The 20,752-nt window shown below is 43.8% G+C and overlaps 1 protein-coding gene across 19 annotated transcripts in view; it reads left to right on the top strand.

Annotated features, from left to right (window-relative positions):
• NIN (ninein) overlaps nucleotides 1–20,752 on the top strand; it is a 104,568-nt gene that overhangs the window by 23,937 nt on the left and 59,879 nt on the right. For 14 of the 19 annotated variants that reach the window (XR_012036599.1, XR_012036597.1, XR_012036595.1 and 11 more), the window contains exons 5-6: nucleotides 7,340–7,429; nucleotides 8,896–9,056. Coding sequence is in view for 12 of the 19 variants with exons in the window: in XM_072838515.1 (XP_072694616.1) it covers nucleotides 7,340–7,429; nucleotides 8,896–9,056 (251 nt within the window). In the remaining 7 variants the exon portion in view is untranslated. The remainder of the gene's footprint in view (nucleotides 1–7,339; nucleotides 7,430–8,895; nucleotides 9,057–20,752) is intronic. The other 5 variants (XR_012036600.1, XM_072838511.1, XM_072838513.1 and 2 more) reach the window with 1 other exon arrangement.

Below are 20,752 nucleotides of genomic sequence, written 5' to 3'. Positions count from 1 at the left end.
CCTGGACAACACACAGAAGGGATTTTATCGTTTCTCTGTGTGCTCCGTCCTTTGGATAGGCTGCAGCAAACCTTCATCAGGTTTGCTGATGAAAGCAAACCCCCCAAAGCAGTATAATGAAGCAGCAAAGTACTTATCAGGAGCATTTTCTACAGCCTTTACGCGCCTCCCTACCCCCCGCCCCCCCGTGTTTGGCCTGGTAGAATGAAGTCTAGGATTGAGCCAGCACCTCACAGAGAGTCTGTTATCTCCTAGGAGGCGTGAGTCAGCCCTGCCTCCCACATTCCCCGCTTTGCTCCTGAGCATCTCTGCTTTTTCTGTCTGTTGCCCGTCTCTTTCTGGCCCTTCCAGTTGTTCCTGGGGATCATGCAGTTCTTTCCACTGAAACATTCTCCCACCCACTTGAAAATGTGATTCAGCCCCCACAGGCTCACTGCTTGGCTGGCGAGAGACAGAGAAAGAAGGATCAGGACTCAAATGCGGTATCAAGAGTCCACCTGAGTTCACCCCCCATTCCCCTTTATGAAGATAACTATCCCCTAAGTCATAGACCATGTCATCATGGGGCTGGAGAGAGTGCTGACATTATGGATGAGCACACGAGGCCCGAAGAGGCACATTGCTTCATTGATGTCTCCCAGATGGCCGCAGAGGAGGATGGTGACACTATATCACCAAGGGGGGGCTAGTCCTCTCTAGGAAGCTCTGGTTTCAGAATGTTAACCCCCAGATGGATGAACGGGGGGCAGACCCAGTCCTCAGTCAGTACAGCCTGGCCAAAAAGATCCTGACAGTTGGCCAGAGTCAGCAGGAAGGAGTGAAAGAGCAAGTTTCACCTGATCATTAGTGACAGGAATGGCCGTGCCTACAGCATTCGTTGGCTTTTTGGTACTTAATTCAGCTTGTACCGTAAGGGCCAGACCTGTGGTATTTTTGTCTTATCCTTTGAACTCAATAGGCCAGCTAGACTTTGAGAGAAAAGATTGCCCTTCAACTATGGAAGGTGACTGAAAACAAAATGGGGCCACAGTGCACAGCCTTTGAAACAGAATGGGTCACGAATGGCTATTTTATAACACCCAAGGTTTTAATAAGTTAAAAATACCAGATGCTGTACCAGACTAAAATATAGAAAACCCAGCTTGATATGGTGGAAAGGCCCTTGAGCCAGGAGTTATAAAATACTGGCTCTGCTTCTCTAATTGGGTGGCTGTGTATATCACCACCTCTGTGGTCTTTAGTCACTTCATATATGAAAGAGGTTGTCCTGGAAAATACTTAAAATCTGTTCAGCTCTAAGAGTCAGTTGTGTCATCTCTGAATATTGAAATGACATCTAAGTTTATGAGAAAGGCTAGCTTTGTGTTTCTTAACCAGATTTTATGTAACACAAATGGACACTATGAAGTTCTGCTTGCTGAGGACAAATGCCTAGTGGACTTCATGCTTTCATATTCCTCTAATAAAAGACAGTTATATGTAAATAAAAGCAAAACTATATTAGAATTTGAGAGAAGGAGCACTTGGGTGGCTCAGTCTGTTAAGTGTCCGAGTCTTGGTTTTGACTCAGGTCACAATCTCAGGGTCGTGAGATTGAGCTCCATGTCAGGCTCTGGGCTGGGTGTGGAGCCTGCTTAAGATTTTTTTCTCTCTGCCTTCCTGCCTCCTCTCTCTTTCACTCCCTCTTTTTAAAAAAAAAAGAATTTGAGAAAAAATGGAATTAAGTCATTATTTCCATAGACTTGGATCCTGCCACTTATTATTTCTCTGAGGTACGGTTTCTTTATTTTTTAAATTAGTGTGATGATTTTTCATGCTAGATGATTTTCAGCATCTTTTTTACCCTGATAATTTATGATTCTAAGACTCTTAGGGAAGAGTTTTTCCCCTAAAAACACCACCACCAGCACCACAATGAAAAATGCTAATACCCAGTTAGGGACAGGAAAATAGATTGGGGATGTAGGGAATTGTAAATTCCTAGCTGATTAACACCAGTGACATAATTCCTTCATATCTACATGTATAGTTTAATTTTTAAAATTATTTTCCTGGAATAAAAGAAGGACAAAAGCTTAATTATTGATTATTATTTATTCAATTTTCTCTGGCTTTGGATTATAGGATTTTTGTAATGGAAATGCTGGCATGGGCTCTAAGCTATATGGCATCAACATACTGTCTGGATCTGCTCTCCAGAGATTTTTGTCCTTGTTTAATGCATCTTGCATTAGATTTCTGTTCAGTAGTAAATGTTAGCATCATACTGGAAGCCCTTTCTCTCCCTGATATGGTTAATGTAAAAATCTTCCCTTTGTTTACCTGGTGAGGGAAAACTCAGATCTGGAAAAGCCAAATCATTAGGAAAGTAAGACTGTACATAGTTTTGGGGCAGATGACCCTTTTTTTTTTTTTTTAATAATATTCCTAATTCCAGGAGCTGTCCTACTTTAATTATCTTTCTTATATTTTAAAGAAGCTGGAAATATAGTAAACGTATCTTTTCACTCAGCAAGTGTGCAGTGAAGCAGGTCTTTTTTTTTTTTTTTTTTTGAAGCAGGTCTTAATGACCAGGCATCAGGCTAGACCCTGATTTGCAGCAGTTGAAGATGTGTGTTTGCCACTGCATTTAGAGGTCTTGGGATAGGCACCAAAGTCTGGCCGAGAGCCCTGTTTTTAGGAGACATACACACAAGTGGCCCAAGAATTATGTTCTCTTGTCCTCTCTCTGGTTGAGTTAGATAAGTAAGAACTTAGTCGCCCATTCCCTTGGCATCTATGAAATGCTAACAGTGAGGACCAGAACATTTTTTCCAAGAGTTAAAAGCAAAATAAAACCACTACCACCACCACCATCAAAAAAAGTCTTTTCCTAAGGTTGGGGGAGGGGGCGGGGATTGGGAATGCTCATGCCCGTTGCTGGTCACATAAAATGATAGGACCTTCCTGGAATTATATGAAACAATGAACAGGCACCAGAAAATGTAAAAATGCCTTTGGCTGATCAATGCAGTTCTTAGATTTTTATGCTATGGATGTCCACAAAGATATGTGTATAAGGATAGTCACTGAAAATAGTGGGAAAATATATATCAAGAATAAATCATTGATAAGGTATAGTTAGGCAAATTGTGATGTATCTGTAATCAAAGAATAAATAACAATTCAAGTGTGCTGCAGAAGAATGCTTACGATGATTTTACTAAGAATACCTGTGATGATTTTGCATGTGCTTCGTTTTTACTAAGGGCAAGAAGGCATTCATTTAAAAAATACATGTTACGCAAAAAAACCCAAAATACTCACGTGAGGAAAACAGTTGACTCAGAAGTTGTGCTGATGTTGTAAGTTTATGTCAACTCCAGAGTCCGAGAAGGTCTCCAAAGCAGGAACATGGATAATTACAGAGTCTTAACAAACTGACGTGTCCCTCTCATATCAGCCCACGAGTAAAGGGGAAGGAGGTGACAAGGAAGAGAAAATCAGGACAAGAATGATACAGAGGTGGCTCCAGTTTCTGAGATGACAGACTGGGTAACAACATCACTCATTTGCCGCCAGTCTTACCCAGTACAAAAAAATGAGGTTGAGGAAGGTTGCTGCAGGTTTGGGGGTTATGAACTCTCTGACTTTGCTCCACTGGCCCAGCCCACTGACCTCAGGCCACCTTTGGTCCCACAGAAGTCTGGGTTGGGGTGACCCGATATGCGATATGCTGTGATATGCAGTATGTCTGGAGCTTCAAGGTCAGGAGCTACTTGACAGAACAGTGACTGTCCCACTGAGCTCCTATTGTTTTCCTTTCCAGATAAGTAGGCTAAGCCTTTATGACATTAAGTACTCCTAATCTTTGTAAGGACTGAGGATCCTGGTCCAGGTCTGTTTGAATCAAAGCCCAGCCTCTTTCCATGAAGATCTGCTGGGTTGGTAATTCTAACATGTAAAGTGCTTTTAGAAAAATATAACCATCATCATTATGAAATCAGGAGCTATCAACAATATGGGTTGCACTAAATTCATAGGAGAAAAGGTTCCATGAAAGTTGGACCTAAGCAGCTACTTGATAGAAATGAGTTTTGAGTTGAACCTGGAACAACAGGGAGGATTCATTTAAGTGAAATATGAATCCCTGCCTTCTTCCCCCAAATAGCTCAAGATGCATGGCCTTCCAACAAGGATCAGCCAACTGATTCCCCTCGGAGAAGGCTGTGGAAACAATCATACCATGGTTTGCAACTCAAAGCATTTTCCAGTTGATCCTCAACTGCTTTAGGGCGACCTAGACCATCTAGTCAGACCACTCAGCCCTGGGGATTGCTGGTCACGCCCATCCGCCATCCTTGGCACCCTTGTCGGCCTCTGGGTCCCTGCCTTCTTTTCTCCCGCCGCCTCTCCCTTTCCCCACCGTGTCTGTCCATGTCTCCCTCTCTCTCGGTCTTGGTCTTCCTTTAGTTCTTTCTCTTCCCTTTTCTCTTATCTAATACCAGGTATGGGGTTGTGCTCTGTGTAATCCGCATGTGAGGGTATTCACAGGAGGCAAGGAGGTGGGGATGTGCCATGGGGCTGGGTGGTGCTCATTTGCTGCCTGACAGCTCTTTCCCAGGGAAGCTTCTTGGGGCTGCCCGTCCTGAGGCTTGCCTGTGCTTCATTTTTGATTCCTTAGTTTTAAATGAGTTTCAGGAATCCCATGAGCTCAGCAGAAATGTATTATGGAGGGCCTCAGACTGGCATTACTCTGTGCTGAGGGCCTTTGGCTTTGGAAGGGGCTGGTGTCCCAGGGGATGATTGTCCAGGATAACTGAATGAGGCAAGAAGGGAAGGAGAAAGCAAGGGTCTGTACAAACAATTTCAAAAAAAGATCAGCATCAAAGGGCAGCCCGGGTGACTCAGTGGCTTAGCGCCGCCTTCAGCCCAGGGTGTGATCCTGGAGTCCTGGGATCGAGTCCCACGTCGGACTCCCTGCATGGAGCCTCCTTCTCCCTCTGCCTGTGTCTCTGCCTCTCTCTCTCTCTCTCATGAATAAATAAATAAATAAAATCTTAAAAAAAAAAAAAAAAAAAAAAGAATATCAGCACCAAAAAGGCAAAGCTTTCTTCTTCATCCTGGAAATATCCTCAGGTCAATTTTGGGAACAGGGAGGTTTAAATCGAAAAGTGATAAAATATCCATCTTGTCCCTCAACAGGTACAGTATAATACTTTGTCCGTGGCAGGTGTTCAGTAAATAGAAGTTAAATGAATCTACCTGATACTGGAGTGTATCTTTGAAACTCTCCTTTAACTTCCTGTTCATTGAATGAATAAATGATGCCTAGGCTTTCCCGTAACTATTTTAGCTTCCTCTGGGATTCTCATTGTTTTACCCTTTGGAGAGCAGAGGTTGCAAGTGGAGACCTAGCTCCAGCAGGCTGTACTCAGTCCGAGGGGGAGGATGACATACTCTGTACTGCTCGCTAGAGTTGAGCCAGGGAGGGAGTCCAGAGGGGTGGGCAGGTGGGTATCTGGTTTTCCCTGCCTGCAGCTGCCTTCTCCCCTGAGTGGTCATTCTCACTGGACTGCATTTCAGTTTTCCTTTTATTATAAGTGCAAGACCTTCTGGTCATAAATCTTATATATGCATGGTGGTTCATCCTGATTCTGGAAGGTGGACATTATCACAGGTCTGGAGTTTCTCTTCTTGGGACAGACAAGATAAGGAGTAAAGAATGTGGTGTCTGAGCTTACAGATTTTAATTTCTAAAGCTGGGAGAAATGGTATCTCTTTTGAATTCCCCAGGTAGATTTTTTTCCCCCATCTGCTCTGTAGAGACTGTTAGTTGCTTCCATATTTCTCAGCAGTCTTTAGGGGAGTGAATCAAGATTTTTCTGTTTTCTCCTACTCATAATCAAATGTTTAGTTTATGGAATAAGACTCAGATCATCTAAACTAAGTCATGTAGGACTGCTTCAAAGCCATCTTACTGTGACTGGTGTATTTCATAACAAATTCTCCGAGGATGGGGTCCGAGACTCTAGGCAAGTGCAAGCTGGGCTTGTCCTCTTTCCTTCAAAGCCCATTTTTATTTTTGTCAAATAGGAGAAATAGAAAATTGAAAGAAACAAAAATGACTCTGAAGCTTGGCAGTCCAGATAGAATCATAAATAAATGTTCAAGGAAATAAAACATTGAAAGTTTGGCTATCCTTTCTATATTGTTTGTTTCCTGGCATTTTCATCTTCCTCCTTGGAGCACATGATTGGAGCAGTTACTTACACTTACGTTAAAGAAAGCTATGTGACGCAAACAATTTCATTTCTAAGTAAATCAACACCATATTATCCGGCATAGATAACACCATATTATCCGGCATCATTGTTCCATGATGAAACCCTGAAATGTGTAAGTTACATCTGGATGCACTCATAAAATACATGTAAGGGTGTCTGAAGATTCATTTGGTGGACTGCTACTGTGGTCTTTTAAAGGCCTGGTTGAGACTGATTGAAAGAAACATGGTTTTCAAATGTTTAACACATGGACTGCTGACCATGAGTATTCTCTCTGGACATCCTTACTTTTGCTATTTTATTCACTTCTTATCATGTAAATACAGTGACACTCATGTTCTAAATAGGAGAGAGATAGGTGAGTATATAAGTCAAAGAAGTAACTATAATTGGTTTGATTAGTCTAATTCTTTATTGGTCACATAGATGGTTTGGGAAATTTGGTATGAGATAACATTAACATCCCATCTTTCTTTTGTGTATGCTAATGTCTTTATTCCAAAAAAGAGTTTACGGTTTAATAGATTTCTCTAGAAATTGACTTTGTGATGATGTACTTAAATTCTGTCAAAGATACTAACTTAAAGTTTGTTCAAATTAATTATAGTAATAAAATATAAAGTAAATAAAAAATTTAAAAATTCTTGGCAATGCAAACATAAGTCAAAGTAGATCCAAATTTCACAGGGTCCCTCCTAATGGCTCACAATCTATTACCTTCTGTCTCTTATTAAAATTCACCTCGGCTCCCTGCATGGCATGAGGTAGTGGTAAATAACTAGGGAATCATTTCACCCACAGGTGGGTTTCGGAGTAAATTACAATAGTTGTTTTAAGCTGGATGCTCTGTCCCACTACTGTCTTCCGCTGTAAAAGCGCAGCATGCAGTAAGAGCTCCTTTGCCACTTCCATCCCCAGACCACAACTGTTCTCACTCTGGGAAAATGTCATGTTCCATTTTTCCAAACCCACACCCCCATCATCAACTAATGGTGTATCTTGTTGTCTGCCAGTAAACTTTAAGAATGTGTAATAAATTAAGGATGGTTCTGCATTGCCTCTTATCTGACTAGCATCTGTGGGTGTCAGCTGCCAACAAGTAGCTCGGGTGTCTGGGCCGCTCCTGAATACTCACAGGCTGACACACTCTCTTCTGAAGAAAGGTACCTTCAAATATGCATGTGATTTTCAGTATAAATTGTGTATGCTTAAAAACCCTTCCTGCAAGAGAACTGCTCAACCGGAATAAAATGACTTGGCTGGGACTTTTAAAAAGCTGGATATAAATATCACTAGAAATTATAGAGCAAGCATAAATACTTCACTCTGAGCTTTGCTGAGCATTTTCAGAATGCTTTTGACCACATCTGTGAAATCTGAGCTTATACCAGAGGAAGGGCAGGGGGGGCGCGGGGAAGGGCAGAGTTAATCAAACAGGATCACTGGTCCTCCAGGGAAGCTACAAAGTGATGGCTAACGCCTAATGTGGTTTCCATGGTGGTAAAGGAGGTTTCATTCTTTTAGTTCTTATTTCATCAACCACCCTTGTGTTGATGATGTGTGTACATACCTTGTCTGAAAATCTACATGTCTGAGTTGAGACATCTTGTTAAGACTGTCATGTTCAAACAGAACCCACACTATGTTCTCTTGAGAGACACTAGGCTCTTGTGGATGGATGTTAAGAACCGAAATCAAAGTATTGCCAATCTTTGGTATGTTAATAGAATATTTTCTGCTCCTAATTCTGTGGAAGGTGCTAAAAAAATATATCTAAGCTGACATCTGCATAGAGTGAAGTATTTATTGCTTTAATGGTGGTGGTGGTGGCGATGGTGGCAGCAATGTGGTAGCAGCATTGGTGAAGGTGGTGAATGTTGCACTCAACATGTTACATCAGAATGCTGAGGTCCTTTAAGGTCAAGAAATGACTCTCCCCTCTTGCATATTCCTTTTTATTTCATACAACACCGTAGCTCATGACGAGAATAAAACATAATATACTGTTTTTCTTTATACAGTTGTGCACTTACTATTTTATTCCACAGCTTTTAATTTTATAGTGAGATCTTGATGCCAGATTTCATGTAAGCGATGGGCTGTCATTAATTTATCAGGATCCACTGTGTCAGTTTCTTTGTTCTGTCATCCTGCTTGTCTGCTAGATCAGAAGGTGGGAGGGTTAACAAAGGAGTCACTGAGGTACAAGAGGGGTGTGGAAATACGAATAGGGCTGATATGGTGTTTGGTTTTTCATTATTTTCCAAGACTTCCTCCAATGTGTCTCTCCCTTTTCCTTTCTCTGCAAGATACCAGTTTCATAAACAGAAGAACAAATGTGACTCCTCACTTTATCCTGATCTCAGTTCTGCACTCTAAGTCAGACACTCTTCCTTGCTGGTATTGCCTGTCTCCCATTGTATGCAGAGATGTGCTTGGGGTGCTGTCAATCATTCAGAATTAGAATCTGACCTGGTGGCTCATCTATACGCCCACATCCAGCACAACTGGCTAACAGTGGTGGTTTATTTTGGGGCGAGTATAAGAGGCTGTGCCTGACAGCTGTGAGTGTCAGCCAAGGGCTGAGATTGTCATATAATGTGGCCTCAACTCTTGTCTCCCTGCCTAGACTGCTCACTAGAAGCTCAGCCCAAATATGTTAAAGGTGGGAAGCGTTATGGACGAAGGTCTTTACCGGAGTTTCAAGAATCTGTTGAAGAGTTTGCAGAGATCGAGCCACTAGATGAAGAAGCACGGCCCTCACACGCCCCAGCCAGTGACCGCGGTGAGGTAAGGAATTGGATGGACACACCCATCTGGACCAGAGGTGTGGAGACTCACACCTGCCCACAGGTGTGGGGCAGGGACAGGAGAACTCAGGGGTTTATGGCTTTTCTCAGTTACCAGCTACTTGCTAATCTTACCACTTGCCTTTGGGGGTATATATGGCTAATTTTTCTGTTGTTTGAATGTTTTCCTCTCTGTTTCAGCTTCCGGAGAGCTGACATTTTTGTGCAAGCTTTATGTTGATATATCTTATAATTCAGATCCTTTCACCTTATCTGGAGTCTGCCACTTGCAGCACTCCTCAGGGCACTGTCATCTTTAGTTGTGTAAAAAGCTGACCCCCTGGTGCACAATCTGTAAGCCAGCATCCGTGGCAGGTAGGGAAAGGAAGGCGGTGCGCTTATCTTCTTGAGAGCCGCGCCTTATCTCTCATGGTGGGAGAAAGCAGCTTTCAGACTTGGTTCTGTGGCCTCGGCAGTCGCCACGGCTCTCCTCCCTGGGAGTGTGGCACCCAGGCATGCCTGGTAGTCGAATTCACGAGCTTCCCTCATCTCCCTTGTACACACAACACCACAATCTACCAGTAAAGGAGAAGCACTAACATTTTCTTTATTCTTTTCTTACGGCTCATTTACCAGCATGCCATTTACAGAACATGATTGAAAATGCCATGCTGAGCAAGTTCTAAGTATTTCTAGCAAATCCCAGCTCAGACTGGGGATGCAAATATTTCAAATATTAACATAAGCTGGAAAAAAGACAAAGCGCCTCAACTTTCTCAGTAGCTGTCGATTGTGGGTTGATGGAGGTATGTGTGTATGCACGTGTGCACATGTGCTCACTGCTGTCTAATGCCTATGGTCAGCTCTTTAAAGTCCACAGGAAACTTGCTCCAATAATGTCCCCAGCAGTCAGACATCCAGCCTCTTCAGCTTTCCAGAATGCCCACAAACCCACAGTTAACTGAAAAGAGCCCAGATGCTGAACAGAAAGGAAACCAGCCATAGTACTGCAATCTAGAAGACACAGGACCAGCCTGCCAATCCCAAGAAGTTTGCACCATTGTTTTAAAGATAAGGAATACCCGTCCTCACACCAGAGGAGAGAGAACAGTGGCAGACATGGGAGTGAGAAGAGAGGAAGAAACAGCTAGAGAAGAAAGTTAGAAACCCCCCAAATGGTGTAAGAGTCGCATGGGTGAGAAGTGACAGAAGAAGCCACAAGAAGCAAAGATGACAACACTGCCTGGTACATCATGGCATTGGGGCCAGTTGGTGTGGAGCAGAGGCTACTCCCCTGCTTGGGTTCAGTCAGTTTCAGACTCTATCTCAGGTCCCTGTGAGGATTTAGATTTCCCCAGTAAAACCCATGTACTCACATGCACAAAAATTTTGCATATCCCATTTCAAAGATATTTCAGTTCTTGCTGTGTTCAGATTTACCTTTCTGTCGGGAAGAGTATCATTTGATTACATAAAGTCTGTTCCATGACCCTGTGTAGTATGGGATGTACCTGAGACACTTCCCTAAGGGGGAAAAATGGTTAAAATGTGTCTCAACACTTTAGAGTGGTAAGCTTTTGTTATTTGGAAAACACGTTTAAGTCTAATATCTCCTTTCTCCCAACTACTTTCAGTGCCTGAGGCATTATTATTTGGTGCTAAGAAATAAAATGACGACTTAGTTTTTGGTGAGATAGTTTCTAGTTACTACCTGGAGACATCCAGAAAGTTCTTGGGCAGAACTGATTTTGTTGCTGGCAGCTTATTTTTCTTATACTCTTGATTTATCTTACCTACCAACTTCCAGTGAGATTTACTGTTTAAAACTGAGACTTTGGGATATCTGGGTGGCTCAGTCATTGGGTGTCTGCCTTTGACTCAGGTGGTGGTCCTGGGATCAAATCTTGCATCAAGCTCTCCACGGGGAGACTGCTTATCCCTCTGCCTATGTCTTTGCCTCTCTTTCTGTCTCTCATGAATAAAGTCTTAAAAAAAAAAAAGTGAGACTTTGGGCTAATGTATAAATAAAGAGGCCAGAGTTTGGGCAAAATCTTGCTGCTGTGTCTTAGTAGAAGGGCATGCCAGGAAAACCATTTCACACACCACCACCACCACCTCCCCTCCAGCCCCCTATGTACTTCAGCTTCCCTTAATCTTTCAGAACCTCTTCGGTGAGACCTTCTGACACTGTATATAGAAGCTTTAGTGATCAACAACCTCTCTCAATAGAATAGCAAATAAAGGCCTGGAAGGGTCCTTTCTCTTCCATGTCAGTTCTCCTTGAGGACCCCCTACTGCCCCGACTTTGCGAGTCTGTTCTGTCCAGGGTGGACTCAAACCAAAGCTCACCCAGATGCTTTCTTGCCTAAAAATGAAGTGTTAGGTGAGCTGAATTGACCCTGCCAGTTTTCAAAGGGATTCATCACTTTAAAAAAAATCAATAGCTTCACATGTGACATGTTTGAAATCCCTGTTGTCGACAAGAGAGGGCCCGTCCAGACTTTGTGTCACAGCCATGCTCCTAGGTCACGCTCGCTGCCTTCACAGATATCTACAGTCCAGTGACATAGTTTCCTTGGGATGTCAGTCTTACAGCACACTGTTGTGTCAAAACAGCATCCCTTTCTTGACCAGTTTCCACAGGAGCCTCAGCAATTTAGGACCACTCAGTTGGCCAATAGAAATTCATGTTCTGGGCAGCTTGCACCAGAAATACCTTTGTCTTCAGAGTGCCTGGTAATCTTCCCTTTTTTTTTTTTTTTAAGATTTCATTTATTTATTCATGAGAGATACAGAGAGGCAGAGACACAGGCAGAAGGAGAAACAGGCTCCCTTTGGGTAGCCTGATGCAGGACTTGATCCCAGGCGCTTGGGATCATGCCCTGAGCCAAAGGCAGACGCTTAACCACTGAGCCACCCAGGTGCTCCCATAGAGTGCCTGGTAATCTTATTCTAGAGTTGTCTCCATGTGGGAACGATAGGGAGGAGAACATTCTTAATAACCTGTGGAGTTTATTTATTCTTAACTTATAAGCAGTTAAGCATCTGTCAGGAGTTCTTTACTCTTCCATTGGCTTCCCCCACCCCTTTTGGTTTCCTGAGGCCGTTTGTCTCCTGCCCTTGGGTGTTAAAAATTTATTTCCTGAGTATATTTGTTACCAGTGTTCTTCCTTCATCTCAATGCTACTGAGCACTGAAGGAGGAAAGTGGGGATGGGTGTCTCTTGACGTGAGTGAATAATTCATTAAGAGTAGACAGATGGGGAGCCGGAAATGGGCCTTCGTGGTTTTGACTGTGGGTTTCCTTCAGCTGTTGGGTCCTGGCTCAGGGAAAGGTGAGAATCCTAGTTTGCCTTCAGACTACAGTCTCTGCTGCTCTCAGACATGCCTGATTTTTCCTAAAGAGACTTGAGAATTTTTTGGATGATGATGAAAGGACCTGAACTTGTGTCAAAAGTTACATGGGGTGGAATCCTGCCTGTTGCTACCCAACAGACCAATTTTTGCTCTAAGATGAACTATTATTTTATTTATGTGAGTACTTGGAGAGGGATGGGCAATGGAATGGTGTCCTCAGGATACCTTGCTTCCTTCTAGGAACCGATCCTATAGAGACAAGTGAGCAGTTACCTGAAGGGATAAAACAATACCCCTCCCCTTCCTTCTAGGGTTATTCCATAATAGGGGAATTGCTGTGGATTGACAATTCAAGCCTGTGCTCCTGAGTTAGTGGCTCACAACAGTTTTTCTAACATCTTTATTTGGGAAACCTTCTCCCATATGTACAACCAAAATTACAGATAATGCTCAGGAGTTGTACCTCTGCAACTCCACCCAGGAAAACATAGTAGTGCAGACAAATGAGGGTGATGCTATTATTGTAAAGTTTGCTTTCAAGCAACTAAATTTATATATTTATTTTAAAAAATTATTTATTAGAGAGCACGCAAGCGAGAGAGTACAAGCAGGGGGAGAGGGAGAAGCAGACTCCCCCTGAGCAGGGAGCCCAATGTGGGGCTCCATCCCAGGACGCTGGGATCATGACCTGGGCAGGCAGACGCATAACTGACTGAGCCACCTAGGCTCCCCCTAAATTTATTTTTACTCTAAGTCCCATGGGAAGCTTCTGGCTTCCTTTATTACCGTGACCTGGAATCCCTCTCATGACCATTCATGGTACATCACTGTGATGGAACGCCTTGGGTGAGAATGCATGTGGTTGTTAGGGGCTACCAAATGCTCCACCACCTTGACCTCATCCTCTGAATGGGATGTATGAGAATAAACCTTGTTATCAGGTGCTTTTGATTGTGTTGGACTTTTGTTTCAGTTCGTATATATTGAGCTAATAAAAACTGTACACATTTTAGTCCTCTCAGTCCACCTTTATTCCGACAATTTGATTCTTTCCTGCTGAAGTAGCCAATCTCTAACCTAGCTATTAAGCATGCCTCCCCTATGCGTCTAGTTCACAAGGCCATAAAGCGATCACATAGGGAAAGACCACTGTATTCTTTCTAAATTTTCAGCACTAAAATGTGTATTTCAGAATTTCATTTGGAAACCCTGAAGCAGAATGTGCTAATTCACCAGTGACAAGTAATTTCCACCATGAGGCTGAAATGTGCATTCACCTTCCAATGTAGTGTGTTTATCCAACGAATGGATTCCCTTGGGAGTCCGACCTCTCATCTCAGGTGACACAGAAAGGAAAGTGGTGATTTTTCTTTCTTCTTTTTTTTTTTTTTTTAAATGAGATCATTTTCACTCAAGGCAGTTTAGTTGGACATTCTATTCTGAATTAATCCAGACCAACAAAGGGCACATTCTTGATTCCAGCATAAGGTGTGATGAATGAGAATGTTCTGGTGGTTATTTTGCTTTACGTGGTTAAGAAACAGAAGTGAGATTTTAGGTTCCAAAGAGTACCTCCCTCCCTTTTTCTACACATACCTGCAATGGCTACTGAACTGACATTGAATTTTAATTTTGTGCTTTTTTCTAAGGATAAGTGGATGGGGGGGGTGAGAAACCAAACTAATGCCCAGTTCTATTCTGTGTTAACTCACACCTGGTAGGAGAGGTTGTTTAGCGAATATAATTGGGGCAGGGCCACTTTGCTTTCTGCCCTCGTTGAAAACAGGGGACACCTTGTTAACTGTTTTCCTCCAGAGAGAATGTATCAGGTCTAGTAAGATCATTATCGAGAGCAGGAGGCTTCAAACAATTATTTCTTCAACTACAGACAATAGTAGTGTAAGCCAAAACCAGACAGTTTAAGTGAGGACCTGGGAGAAAAGTTGAAGCTGGTTGTTTCATTTGCTTGACAACAGAGGAGCAAATCACAGCTCCGTGTCACGGTGGGGGGTGTGGAGTGGTGGTGGTGGTGGTGGTGGTGGTGGTTTAAGAACTAAAAATGAACAGACCACCCCCCCAAAACTGGTTTTACTACCTCATGTAAAATCACACTTCTTCAAGCCGTGGGAAACTGACTTCTGGTCCCCTTACGTTCATTTTCCTATATGTGTAACTTTGCAATTAACCTTCGTGAATTATTCATTTATATTGCATAGAGGGAATATTTGATGCTGGAGCAAACTTCTTAATAACTGAGCGAAGTTCTGCTAAGAACTTCCATAGTTGAAATGTACCTATTTTCCCGTTCCTCTCATCAGATTCTCTGGTTCTAGTTCTTGACAAAGTAAGCGGTGTCATTACTGATGTGCCATCTATTTCCATCAAACGATATGACATCATCAGGATAGCTTTTTTTTTTTTTTAATGGAATTCCAGCATTTCCCTTTCTTTTTCTTAAGTCTATTAGATCCTTTGGCTATTCCCAGAGGTGAAACACTCATTCAAGATGCGATTGTAGACCACTTGAAAGTGATATAAAGAAGTCCCTTCAGAGCTAATAAGGTAGCTCTCATTCTCACGCAGACTTTGAGGCTTTGCTGTTCTGGTAGTCTTCCTGACTTGATCCCAGAGGGAATTCCCTTGGCGTCCAGCCCCCACCCCCACCTCCTTCCAGGTCAACAACTTCCAGTAATTATTTTCTAGCTAGAAAATAAAACCGACAACAAAATATTAACAAGTTAATTTTAATGGTAATAGTAACATTTTCCAGCTATGCCATTAAGTATATTTTCCAAATGGAAAAACAGGGTTCACTCTCCACCGGAAGCAGCTCTGATGAATAAGATACCATGAGCAGATATATGAAAAGAGCCCTTTCCTTTAGGGACTTTAAAAATCCAATGAACCGAGAACACTCCCCAGCCTTGGTAAAGGAAGAGGCTTAAGGCTCAAAGTCTTTTTAAATTCAGCATTTCTCCACATTGGCAGTACCGAAGGCTTCCTGGCAATGTAGCAGGGCTCTCCTAAATGTGTGTGCACTTAAAAATCATACAGTAACTCCTGTTGTCCCCAGTACTTGTAGCTTTTAATGGCTTTTAAAGATAAAGGAACTGATTCGCTTTCTGGTCATGATCGCCCTGCAAACTGAGCAGCTTGTCCCTGGGTTCGGAGAGGAGACATTGGGAGCTGGGCAGTCAGGCCCTCTGCTGCCCGTTTTGCCTTCAAGGCAGGGTGGCAGAAATGAAGTCCCAGGAAGTGCGGCTTCCAGGACCTGGCTCAGAGCAAGGGCTTTGTAGCTATTTGGGACTATTGGATATGCCATAGATGCCATGTTTTTCAAAGTCTTCAAGTTCTGGTTACAGGCACTCTTCTAAACCGATCACTGTTTTTTCCAGAGACTTCCTGTGCTTAGCTGAGTGTGCTACTCTCGTAAAATGGACGCTGCTGCTCAGTTTGTTTGGGGAGCGTTGTTATCCCAGCAAATTTCCTTCCTCTGCTCTCTGGGCTTGCAAGGCTTTCCCCTTCCAAAAAAAAAAGAAAAAGAAAAACCCAAACATCTGCTTAAGGCTGCTGAGTTCAGTTCAGCAACCTCTGCTGGGAAAGAATAACCCCGTGTGTGCCCCCATAATCGTTTTAATTAGCCATACATTCAGCAGGGCTCAAGGTCTGTCCTGGAGCAGATGGCTGCTGGGGGCCGGGCCTGGGCTATTGTGGGCGGGGGCCTCGGCAGACCTGCAGGCTGCAAGCCCGGGACCGCGAGCCTCGGGCCATCTGCTCTGCAGTCCGGCAAAGCAGGTGGCCCTGCAAAGAAAGCATTCCTGAAAGCGGTGTTGCTGGTGTGGCCCACGTGTGCGGGGCACCCTTGTCAGCTCTAGGGCAGCTAGAGCACTGGCCACAACGGCCGGCGTGACATTGAGAGGCACAGCCCACGGCGGGTGCGGGCCCCTTTGTCTGCCTGAGGGGGCTGGGGGCTGCCTTCTGTAGCAGCATTTCGGGGCCAGGCCGCCCCTGACCCCGTCCCCTCCGTCTGCTCTCGCTGGGGCTGTTGGCCAGCAGCACGCGCGGCCCCTGCCAGCTGCGGCCGCCCAGGGCACCCCGCCGACCTCGGGGAGGCCGCCCCGGGAGGCGCCGCTCCTGAGTGGAGTCGGAAGGCGACGGCTCCCTCACGGCGGCCGGGTTCAAAGCTGTAGCTTCTACAGAGCGTCTTCTGGGTTTGCTCCTAAAGCCGACGCTGGTCTATCTGCTGTTTCTTTTCTCTGCCCTTGGCCTAATTTTGGACACCCAGATAATAGTAGTGACCGGAACATCTACTTACTGACAGACGTTTAGCTCTCCATCGGCAGCAGGCACCGTTTGAAGTGCATCCCACATTGCACACCTTCGGAGGCGGGCGTTGCTACTGTTCCCCCTGAGGTAACCGAGGCAGGCCCCGAGTTAAGGAACGTGTCCGAGGTCGAGCAGCAAGTGGGTGGTGGAGCTGAAATTGACCTCTGGGGGCCCAGCTCTGGAGCCCGAGTCCTTAACCACCTCATCGTTCTGGCTGAACTAATGACAGTGGCTGACAGTTCCTAAGTCCCGGGGGTGTCCCTCCACGTCGGCGCGGCGCCGGGTGGCTCATCCCCTCTGTGGATGAAGGAAGGTGCCCGGGGTCCCGTAGTGTGGCCGGGCCAGACTTGGTCCCGTCCCTCTGCTCAGCCCTTGTGCTCACGCCCTCTGTCGTTCTGCCTTGAGAGTCCACAGTAGCTGAATACCACTGAATGATTTTAAAACATTTACTAATATCCATTTCTCCCGTGCGAGGTGACAGAAGATTTCAGGGGAAGAATTAAAAATCCGTTCTCATGAATTAGTCTTGAGAACACAGGCCAGCAATTGTCCCTCCTTTCTTCCCCGACTTTTCCGGAGATCTTTGGGATTCTCTGCCTTCCGATGCTCACGGCTGATCTGTGCCTCGAGGCCACCTGCCAGCCTTTCACTGCCCTGGGTAAACCGGCAGCAATTAAAAGACCCTGTTCCAGAATGATGCCTCTTTTTATTGGCGTTGCTCTAGTGGGCGAATGATCTAATCCCCACAACCTTCTAACCTGACGTCCCCCTCCCTCTCCCCCTTCTTTTTAATTGGAACTACTGGCTCCAGGCAGTGGGAATAAAAATGAGCTATGAATGAGCTGAATCTCCCCTCCTACCGCCCCATCCTTAAAATTGCAATTTAATAACAAACATTCAGCTGCAGCGTGCTTGCCTCCCCCTTATTAAAGGAACAGACCCTTGGTGGAGACTGGGGAGAAGCACAGCCCTTGTTTCTGGGGAGCAGACTCCATCTCCAACTGAAATGGTCTTGGAGTGAAAATCTAGCTGTTCAGTATAAGCTTGCTGCTTCAAGCAGGTTCTAGCTGGATCTAGGTTTCTTACACTGGGCCACGGGAGAAATGTGTGTGAAACTGTCACCCCTGGCCATTTTTTAACAGGTTCACCACGGCTTACTCAGAGTCCGTGTGAAATTGTGTAAGCTGCCCATGCTGCCTGGGCTTCAGAAGGCTGTGCTGTACGTGATGCCGCCGGGTTAAGCCGCCTCCAGGATGTCACAGTCTCAGACCCCAATTCGGGGCGCCAGTGTCCCTGATCTTTCCACCCTCTGCCAAGCCCGGGAGGCACTGGCGTCAGCAGCTCTCACCCTCCTGAAGGGCACCTGGCCTCCTGCGAAGACTCCTCTGTCGCAGGTCACAGTGCTGGAGGGTGCTGCCGATGTCACAGGGAGGTGTGTAGCAAAGGGAGAGTTCTTCCCTTTCTCCCCACCCCCATGTCACAGGAAATTCATTTGGTGAGAATTTTTTTTTAAGACTTATTTATTAGAGCACAAGCAGGGGGAGCAGCAGGAAGAGGATGAGGGAGAAGTAGGTCCTTCTTCTGGGGTCCTTCCCCACTGAGTGGGGAGCCCAACTTGGGGGCTCGATCTCAGGACCCCAAGATCATGACCTGAGCAGAAGGCAGATGCTTAACTAACTGAGCCACCCAGGTGCCCCCATTTGGTGACAATATGAGGGCAAGGTGGGTAAAACAATAATCGAGGTTGTACTTGTTTATATTGCATAAATATACAGAATAGCAAAGGAAATATAATTGTTTCCCACATTCCCTCAACCAAATGCCTCGATTTTGATTATGTCTATTTCCTTCCAGTCTTTGTCTAATTGTATAAATATCTTTGCCAGCGGCAGTCATGGTGTAGATGGCATTTTTGATATGGTCTTTCATTTAACATTTTATGAGATATTTTTCCATCTCTTACATGGTTTTATAATTATACTTTTAACGATTATGTTATGATGTATAGTTGTACTTTGTGCTCCATTTTTGAATAAATTGTTTTCAGTACTTTTACAAAAAGTGCTAAATGTACATATCTATGCATATGCATTTTTCCTTTGATTTTACTGTCATTGGAAATCATATGAATTATTGGGTCAAAGAACATGAACATTTTTATGGCTTTCAGAGACAAAGCAATTTTCTTTACTAAAAGGGTAATGTCCATTCACATCGCTACCAGTAACATATAAACAGACCTATTTTAAATCATAACCTTGACGGTAATAGGACTCCTATTTTACATACTGCTAATCTAAGGGGAACAAAGTGATTCCTTGGTTTTAATTTATACTTTGCTTTTGAAATGAGTCTTTCCCCATATTTATTTAATTGTGTTGCCTTTTATGTGAATTGTCTGTCTGTATTCTGCTGGACTTGTCACTGTTCTTACAAATTTGTATGAATAACTGATACTTTCCCAGGGCCACCCAAATGAACGCCCTAAAGTTTAAACATGGTAATAAAAATGAAATCTGCAAAAATAAGAAATGAAGGGTGCATAAATACATGCCCAGTAAAAATAAGATCTTATAGTGCTTATTATGTGCCACATGATTCTAAGCATTTTACCCAGCTTGGTAAAATACGTCTTACTTTATTCCCATTTTTTAGATGGAGAAACTAAGCAATTTAGCAATTCATAAATGTGTCTAGGCTAAATTCAGTAAGTAAGGGTGTCTGGCTCCCATGTCCCCACACTCTTATTAGTTGGTGTTGGGGGGTGGAATCAGGGATGGAGGGCAATGGGGCAGTACTTCCTGAGAAGTGAATCAGATATAAGCATCTAGTCCTGTAGACTCAGGAGATAGTTGAAACAGTAGGTTGGAGCCTCTTGTACCTCTGAAGTAATTGCTCACTATTTTAAAATGAATTGAGAAGTGAGCAAATGTAAGAAATAAACCTTTCTGTCAGTATACATACCTCATTATGTTAGGAATTGTTACCAAGGGTTTTTTGAAGGTATGTGTTTATGTTTTTCCATCTGTGTCTCCTAGTGGGGGCTCCCTTTGTTGTTTGGGTCCACTGATGATATATATTCTCCTGTTATTTTTTCCTGTCTGCTTGTACTGTTAAAACTCATCCCCTGCTCATGATTTAGTAGGTTTTATTTTGAACAATGGTTCTTAGATCATAGAAACCCATTTAATTTGTTTTAGGTGGACTAAGGGATTCCATTTTAGGGTGCTTCCAACTTACATGCTGAATAATGAATTTTTGCAATTTGGGGTGCCAAAGTAGTATAAGAATTTAAATCTTTGCTTTGTGGGTGAGGAAGTAAATATGCCAGGACAGACAGGCAGGATGCTTTTATTAGTGGAGCTTTATTGATTGAATCATTTCCTATGAAAACAGTTGAATTGTGCCCAGAAACAATAATGTAAGATGTATGGAGGACTTTTTACCCCACTGCTCCTTCCCCACCCCCACTATGCCCCATATATCCACCAGGTTTGAAATACATCTTATGAGGAAATGTGTACTGCTAACATTGTAATCACAAACAAGCAAACATCACACTGTCCCTAATTCTGTTTCCATAACTACCATGTGTATTAGTGACTTGTAGTTGTTACCTGAAGGAGTTGTAGTGAACTTCTGCATTTTGAGTCATGGCCTTGTAATGTTGTCTTCACGGCAAGAATGATCCATTTCAGCATTGTCACTTTGGAGTTGGAGTATCGTGTAGCGGAACTGGGGAAATTCTCTGGTGGCAGCTTCAGTATCTTTCTAAGTAAAATATAGAACTGTGAAATCCTGGTAGACAGTTGTCCTTTAGTTAATTGGAGAGGACCAGCATAAGTGCATATGGGGAGGAAGAAAGTAGGTGACCTCAACTCATCTCAGCTTGAATGAGATACTGAAAGTCAACATTCAAGCTGAGGATTTTGGGTGACACACTGCCATGAGGGATCCAAGCTCTTGGACACTGAAGTTAATCAGGCTAATTATCCTGTTGAGTTTATTTAGAAGC

The sequence above is a fragment of the Canis lupus genome, chromosome 9, assembly GCF_048164855.1.
Source record: "Canis lupus baileyi chromosome 9, mCanLup2.hap1, whole genome shotgun sequence".
In the NCBI taxonomy this organism is placed as follows: domain Eukaryota; kingdom Metazoa; phylum Chordata; class Mammalia; order Carnivora; family Canidae; genus Canis; species Canis lupus.
Note: the sequence above shows the minus strand (reverse complement) of the source record. Positions and strands in the feature narration are given on the sequence as shown.